We start from the raw sequence: 8,971 nt of genomic DNA, 5'->3' as shown, positions 1-8,971 counted from the left end.
AAACCCAACCCAAAAATTTCAAGAAAAAGTCAAAAATCCCAAAATTTTTGAAAAACCCCAAAACCTAGGTCTAAATGCATGAAATGCATGTAAAGAAGAGATTAAGAACACTTACCAAAGGAAGGAGACTCGATCTAGACCGAAATGGAAGTGGGTTGAAGTATTTGAGTGAGGGAGAGAGGGTTTGGGAGAGGAAAAGGTGTTTCTTGTTGAGAGAGAGAATGAAAAATGAAATATGATTTACGTTCAGCCTTTACCCTAGTACCTAATACCAACCTACAGTTGAACCCTTACCCTAATACCTAATTGGACTTGTATTGTAGCAACAATATCTCCTTTCAATGCACGAATTCTAGTACGTGACTAACTAATGATGCACAAATCTCAGTACTTTACTAACACACCAACTTGAGGAAGATGTTGACTGTAAAGTTCTTCAGTTCATCAACATGAAGATTAAGAAGCTCCTTGGTCACAAAACCCTTGGTGCAAAGACGCAGTAGCTTCTACAGAGAGAAAGATGAACTAGAGCAATTTCTGTCTCCGGTCACAATATGCATGTATGGATTCCCAAAGACCTTGAGACGGCTCTTAAAATAATCCTTTTATATGTCTAGGGTTGTGAGAAAAGAAACCCTACACAAATACTCAAGGATATGCATGTAATCAGATCTGAAAATTCTGATTTCGTAATTCTCGACAAATACAACTTGTGTTAAGCTTCAACATTAACCCTCGATAGATAGGCTTTTGTTGAGACATTTGTCGAGATTTAATGAATAACACTTTTTCACTTGTTTCTTGGACAGATTTGCATGGTCTTAACACTTGACTTGAACAATATGTTTCTTGAAGTCTTAAACCATCCTCGATCTACCCAATTACAAGTAAAGTGCATTTTGTCAAAGGATTAGCCAATTACATCAAATATGTCCCTAACATAGAGCAAACAAAGCTCGAAGCTATGTTAGATGTATGCAATGGGCAATTCCTTATTTCTTCCAAAGTATCTATTGAATCAGATTCTTGCTTTTAAGCAAATAAAATTGATATGAGATCATCAAATAATGTTATGGCAAAACATGAGGCATGGGTTCCATCATCAATTCTTGAAAGTAATATGAGATCATCAACTTTCATTATTGTTCCAAAACTAAACCTATCAAGCCTATCAAGTTCTGTAGCCTATCATGTCTATCAAGATTTGTATATAATTCCATTCAACTACGATTTGGAGTGTAATGGAAATGAGGTTGTCCAACACAATTCAAGGAAGTAACACTCCCTTGATCAAATTGTTTCAGGACCAATCTAAGTGCAACAAGATTTGCTATGATTGATGCAATTGCTTCTTATGATTCTTGGGCTAATGATCGCAGAGCAAAGGTTGAAAAAAGTATTGCCGACAATATGATAAAATGCTTGGAAGTATTTGATGTGTTCAACGGTTGAGATACTTTGGCATATTGGGTTAGTGTTCGATTTCCCCTCATGAAGTTGTCATTTCAAGCAACAGCTTGTGGTCAATGTGTTTTGAAGGGGAGAGAAATGATAGTAACCCCTGTAAGTGCACAATTGCACCTGGCCCCAAGAACAGTTACGGGCTCAGGCCCAACGAGCCTTAAACAATATAATTTGTAGAGTGTGGGCTTGAAACCCAGGTTAGAAGTGTTTGAGGATTAAATAGCAAGCCAAAGATTATAAACACTTAAAAACAACAAAGAATGCTATAAGTCAATCTGCTCGGACGTAAGCCGAGAACTGTTCTTATATAATTTCTCTCTCTCTTTTTCTCTTTCCTTTAGGTTACCAAGAGGGGATCCCTTTTTCTGTCTTAGATTGCCCTTTAAATACTACTCTTTTGAATACTTTGTACACGTGTTGCTTTACCTCCCCTTTAGCCTAGATATTTCTTTTCCCAGTGCCTTTGAATAGTAACCAGAAGTTTCTCTTCCACTGTTCAGGTGTCACTTCCCCATCAATGCGGCCAGGGTGGTAGGTGCAGGGTCTTTAATGTGGAGGTAGCAGCCTTTATCTTTGACATTTCTTCAACACCAGTGCTTCTGGGGCATTCTAGGGTTTACCCCTTTTAACCATTGGCCTTAACCGTGTCATCCCCTAATCTTTATTACGAAATCCCGAGTTCTTCGGTGTCCATCCGAGGGTAAGTTCACTCTCGGCTGTATCCTCGGACCCTCGGCGTATGGGCCGACCCATAGTACCAACAAATTCTAAACCCAGTAGCAGGTCGGCCTTCCTTAACACGGCCCAAAAGGCCCACATTCTCATCAGGATCTTTTTGCTCCCCACAACCCCTATATAGATAATAATTGTTGTAATGTTGCATTTAGTTAGTTAGTTGATTAGTTAGTTACAATTCCAAGCATGTTAATCACATTTAACCTATATTGGAATTATTAATGCACATAGGGAATAATAGGACCATTAGGAGAAGGCTATGTGGGCCAATAGAATAGTTTTATGGTTCTATAAATACGTACTTATAATCACATTTCCATTATTGAAGAATAAAACCAACTCATTGCTTAGTGCATTAGTGCATCTTTCTCTATAGAGAGTGCCTACTTTGAATTAAGTAAATTTCCCTACAATTTCCATCAATTCCACTGCAATTCCTATCCATCCCCATTAGGAACCACAAGATTCCTAACAAATTTAAATATATATATATATATATATATGTATAATAATTATATTTTTAAATTAGTTTTATGATATCCCTCATTTGGTTTCAAAATAGGGGATACCATATAGGTGTATACCAGGAACCAAGCTTATGGGCAAAACCAGGTAAGATTTTTATATTTACAAATTGAGTAAGACAATTATGAACTCCCACCTTTGGGTGCAAAAGAGTAGAATTGCTTTGATTCACAAGAATAATAGTAAGATAGAATTGTTTTGAACTTCAGTTTGAAAGGAAGCCCTTTGCACTTCAGTTTTATATGAATTATTAATTGAAGGCCTGTGTTGTGCCTTACATGGTGTTAGGGTCATAATTATTATTTTTTGGTATTTCTTATACAAAATACATTTTACTTGTAATTTGGTAGATAACTCAATTTCAGGACACATCCTAAAACAACCCAAGTATGGTGTATTGTGAATTGCCTAATGATTGGTGAGCTTGTCTTTCTGCGATATATTATTTTTTATCAAATTAAAAGTAAATAATCTATTTAAAAATATTAACTATTTCACATGTATAGTTGGTTTAAGTCTATATAATATTATGGTATTTAGTGACTTATTTTTAGGCGAAAAATACTATTTTAGTCTCTATATTAAAGTCACAATCAATTTGGTCCCTATATTTTGATAGAGGTCAATTCAGTCCCTATTAATATTCAAATTACGATCAATTGGGTCCCTACCATTATCTTACTAATAAAAAACTATGTAACTAACGGATTGTACTGTTGGGACACTTGAAGCTTATGTTATGTGGTCAATAAAGTAATAATAAAACAATTTAATTAATATCGGAAAACCACCATCAGCGATTTTTTAAGTACAAAAAAATAAACATCAGAGAATTTTTAAAAAATTGAATGATGAATTGAAAAAAATATATTAATTAAAAAAAATCAGCTTTTCTTGCGCGTTCTTAGTATCCAAAATTGAGAGAAAGATTGCGACTTTAACAAATATCAATAGATATCAGCACAACCCAGTTGAACAATCTCATACGTATATTCACACCGATATAATTAAAACAATATTTGTTATACAAAAGATTGCATTAGTACAAATGCACTTTTAAGCATCTACACACCCAAAAAAAAAAAAAAAAAAACAAAAACAACAAACCACAAACCACTAAATAGGTTTTGGGCATTGCTCCAGAAATCTATTGCAATTTACAATTATGCCCAAAAAAAATGTAAAGAAATTCTTGATTTGTCTACCAAATCCATCATAGAAACATCACCATTCCCCCCCTCCCCCCCCCCCCCCCCAAAAAAAGAATAATTCAATATCCATACGACTTTTATTTAAAAGATTTTGATTCCATTGTCAAGCTCACGAGGCAAATTAACATCTCACTGCCAATTCTTTCATTTTTGCTCTCTTTTTCCTATTGCTAATTTTGTATTGCTGCAGGTCCTTCTTAAGTTTTACTTAAATTCCATTGGTAGGATTTTTGTGGTAATGAATATGATGAATTCTATAGACCTCAACCTTTGGTCAAGACCCTGAGATTTATGGTATCTAATGTCTTTCCTTAATTACCCAAAAAAGAAGAAGAAAAGATCATGGAAAAGTGAGGAATATAATGCATTAGGCTGAATTGAAAATTTGAGCAAGATTCTAACGGCCTTTGTAAGCACATCCTTTTTCAAGAGGCACCAAAACTATAAAAAAGCAGAGAGAGAGAAAGAGAGTAAAAATTAGAAAAAAGGGGGGGGGGGGGGGGGGTCATTAAAAAACTTGCAACAAAATGAGGAGAAACAATATGTAATCCTAAAAGATCGACCAAGCTATTGGAATCTCTAAAACTAACTTTCTGTATAATTGATGGCTTCAGGTTCATATACACATCTATCACGTTGTACAAGTAGTACATTGCAGAATCATAATTGTCATCAGCATGGAATCAAATCAATAAACCATTGGAGTACTTTTATAGGAAGCTTCACAATGCTCATAGCCAAATTTGCGAGTCCAGCACAACATGCGCAACAGGGACACAAACAGCTCAAAACAGACCTGCCATTAATATTAGCAAAATTGGTGAACTTATTATATAGCATTATCTGGAGATTCCACAGTAAACATATGAACAAATAGGGAGAATATGCGAAATCAGTTTTGTTTCTTATATATAAATGGTCAATTTATCTTTCAACAAATATTATGGCCAATTTACAATGAGTAATGTTGTATAAGAAATACAACGTTTATATATCTATAATCAAATGCAAATCTAACTTAGAAGTAAAAGATCCATGTTGCCTTGAAAATCAACATACATAGACATTTCCAACTACAATGTCTTCGGTAATTATAAGAATGGCAACATACAGGGGCAGATAATATAATAGCACGAGGGGAAAAAAATTCTGAAAACAATAAAGAAAAACTTGCTTTCAGATACTTGAATCATAATATATATAAAAAATGACATAACTAAGTCAAAACAAGAACAATCATGTAAATGGACAGAAAATAAAAAATAAAATAAAAATTCCATCCACATGGACAGGTTAACTTTTTCTCCTTGTTAGAGATTATAAAAATACAAAAACGGAAAGTAATGAAAAAATTAGAATAAATATAGAGAGAAAATGGAAGAGAAAAATTCACCCAATAATCCAGACAACACATCCTACAAGAGATAAGAGCAAAGACACAAATGCAAAGGGAAGCCCTATCAAAAAACCCAACGGCCTGCACTGGCAATCTCCCATATTCTTAGATTATCTTTCTCTTTTCTGCAACTTTTTATTATGAACCCCAAAGCCCTTTTCGGAAACAAAATCCTCTCAATTACTAGTATTTTTCCTTTGTAATATAAATAACAACAGTCAACAGGCTTTTTTAATGGTTAGAGAGGAAGACAGAGGTTATAATAAGCAGTACTCTATTTTGGTTCAAATCCTATTCTCCCATGCAAACCTTTTTTTTTTCTTTTTTTGAGAAAAATTCTACCATGCAAACTTAAATTTACAGTGAATAGGATTTTGGACTAACAATATTGATGTTGGCCTCGTGGATATGCTGTATGTTTCTAAAACGGTTGATATTTATTTTAATACACCTTGTTTTTCTTTTTCCAAGAATGTACATATTCATAAATAAACGCAATAAGGAATTTATTATGTATTTAGAAATGCCAATGGTTTTTTATAATGCCAAAAATACCTTTACATTTTTTTTGTTTGTTGAGAAACGGGTATTTTCAAATCTCTTCTAGCATTTGGTAAAAAATAATAGAAAAGAGGAAGGACAAGGATAAAATTAGTATTATGTCATTATTAAAAGTGGGACAATAAAATATTATGGACAATTTTTTACTTACCTTCTCATTATCATTTTTTTCTCATCTTTTCTCCTCAATTTGAGAGTGAAAAAAAAAATGATGGGCTCATATGGAAAACAACACCACATTAATTTTCACTCCTACCAAAAATGAAAAATGATATATTTTCCTTTCTCTTTTTCTTCCTCCATTTTCCAATTTCACTAGTTTCACCCTAATCAAGTACAGTGTAAAGGTAACTATATACTTGTGCACTTGTGCTTTTGCTGGACATTCATCGTAATGGCCCAAAGATTATAGTTAACGAGAAAAAATAGCACAATCCAACCAAACCAAAAATAAAAAAGAAAAAAAAATTACACTTTACTACTCTAAACTATGTCCCAAATTATACTATGCAACCTAAATTTTTTGAATGCCCATTCTACACCCTAAACTATGACATATATTCCATGCAATTGTTTTATCCATGCAATTGTTAATTAATAACCATGCTTAGTTTTTTTTTCTTTTAGAATCAGTAACCATGCTTAGTTAATTTGGTTAATCACATATATTCCGCATTAATTCCTCATTAATTGTTAGATTAACCCTAATTTACTTAGCACTAATTAAAATTTAGTGTTAGCACGAGACTAAATGGTAGTGCCAAGGATATTGTTAGCAACCAAATTCGGCCTTTGGTGAATTCCGGCATAGACAAGTTCAATCTTGACACCCAGTGCCATCTGTCGTACGTCTTGGTTGGGATTGAACTAGTGACTTTTCATTGCAATTAAGAACGTTATGGGAATTTTGAGCAACATCTGAGAGTGGAGGGAAGGATGCTCACGAAGTCATAGTAGGGAATTGTAAACAGAATGTCTATAATCGTAATTAACATTATAGTTATTATGTTTGTTTTTATTTAAGAAATCGCTGAGCAAATCAACACTTTCAGTCTTTCACTTGTTTAACCCAATAAAACTTAAATCGTGACTAAAGTGTATATGTGTGTGCTCAGTAAGTCTCTTTGTCGCTAAGAAAGTAAGTTTTCTCTCTTTTCTTATGGTTCGTTTGGATTGAAGGGGGGGGGGGGGGGGGGGGAGGAGGAGTAGAGTAGAGTAGAATAAATTTGGCCCAAAATTAGCTTATTTTAAGTCAACTTTACTCTGCTCCCCCTCCTTCTCCCCTCAATCCAAACGGACCTTTAGACAATAGAAGTGTTTAGGTCCCTTCTTTTGAAGGAGAATTTGTTCTCTTAAGGTAACAAGTTTACATTCAGAGCTTGTGGGTTTCGTTTTTTCAGGGTCTTGGGAAATACATCTCTCTCTGTTTCTTTTTTTTTTTTTTTTTTATTCAATACTTTGGAGGAACTAGCAAATCAATGGAACAACCTTTCCCTCTTGGAGAAGGAAAGCACTGATTTCATACTTCAGAAGGATCAACGATTTGGGGAATTTATTCTCACTGCAAAATTTTAGACACCCCAATTCCTAAATACGGAGGCTATGACTCGAACTTTCAAACAATTATGGCGTTCCACAAAAGACTTCAAGATCCAAAACCAAAGTGAACATAGAGTTCTTTTTGTGTTCGATAATCTTAGTGATGTAGACAGAATCCTTCTCAATCAACCTTGGAGTTTTGATAAACATCTCGTGATGTTGCAAAGATATACCACAGACCAGGGACGGACCTAGTATTTTAGACTAGCAAGGCCGGAGTATAAAGAAAAAAAATTCCAAATAGGCATCCATATAGTATTATAAAATTATATATACTCAAAATCGTTGTTTCTAAATTCATTAAGATGCAATCAATTACTAATAAAGACAAACAAGAACAAAATAATGTCTTTTTTTTTAATACTAGGCTAGTTAGGATTTTTTTTTTTTTTTTGAAGTTAGAGCATTCACATTGATGGCAGTAAATTTTAGCTTTTAACACCTCAAAAAGTTACTTATCTATTTTACCACCTTACTTTACAGTACACCCAATATCAAATGTTATATTTTTTTTATAACTTATAAACAATTCATTAAAATAATAAAGAAAGCGAGTCAACTAGTATTTATATTATCTTAATAAAATATTATATTTTATTTTTAACAACTTGCTACAGTCATCTGGTATTTATACCAGTTTACTGTAATTGCAAAAAAAAATTAGCTTTAGCTTCTCCAATAACACATAATATTCTGGTTCTTTGGTGGTAAAATATTTTTTTTTTTTGCTAAAATACAATCACCGTTGTGAATATTTTTATTGTTTTTGTTAAGTTTTTTAGTTGGATAGTTGCTAGTTGGGTGATGCTAGTTAAGCTTATTATGGAGAAAATGGACTTAAGGTTTTGGAAGAAGGCCTAACTACAAATATATATATATATATATATATATATATATATATATATATATATATATATATTATAACTTAAAAAAAATTGACCCGGGGGGCCTAGGCCCCCACCTGGGTCTGTCCCTACTACAGAATGTCCTATCCATGATTTGGTTTTTGAAAAAACCTTATTTTGTGTATAGTTTCACGATATTCCAATGCGTTATATGACAAAGAAAGGGGCCGAGAAGTGCAAAGATCGACTAGAGCAGTTGATGACGACGATGGTCATTTTATTCGGCAAAGAGTTGTGGTTGATATTCTGGGATGCACGGGCGTGGCAAAATGACAGCCGCACCTGCATCCGACGCGGCGACGCCGCTGCCTACACGTCGGTGCCGTGTCTAGTTTTTTTTTCTTTTTTTCTTTCCGTTTCTTGACTTGCGCCAACTCGGCGCCGACTCGGGCTGATTCACGCAAAATCGGGTCGATTCTCACAGACTCGGTCCATATCGGGTGAAACCGCCGAAACACACCAATACCGGCACCGAACCGACAAATTCAGGCCGAAATTCAAAAAAAAAAGGGTGCAAAACGCATTGTTTCAATCTCAGTTTTTCAATCTCAACTAATTGAAACGGCCGAAAAAAG

At 34.1% G+C, this 8,971-nt stretch overlaps 1 protein-coding gene across 1 annotated transcript; it reads right to left on the bottom strand.

The window, feature by feature from the left end:
• Nucleotides 1–4,607: 4,607 nt before the first annotated feature.
• LOC142638716 (signaling peptide TAXIMIN 2-like) lies at nucleotides 4,608–5,432 on the bottom strand. The gene is made up of 2 exons (XM_075812784.1): nucleotides 5,329–5,432; nucleotides 4,608–4,731 (listed from the first exon to the last, which is right to left on the bottom strand). Exons 1-2 carry the CDS (start codon nucleotides 5,430–5,432, stop codon nucleotides 4,608–4,610), a joined length of 228 nt encoding a protein of 75 aa, XP_075668899.1.
• Between the last annotated feature and the right edge of the window lie 3,539 nt (nucleotides 5,433–8,971).

The sequence above is a fragment of the Castanea sativa genome, chromosome 6 (assembly GCF_040712315.1).
Source record: "Castanea sativa cultivar Marrone di Chiusa Pesio chromosome 6, ASM4071231v1".
NCBI classification, from domain to species: Eukaryota; Viridiplantae; Streptophyta; class Magnoliopsida; order Fagales; family Fagaceae; genus Castanea; species Castanea sativa.
This window is presented reverse-complemented; position numbering and strand designations above follow the sequence as displayed.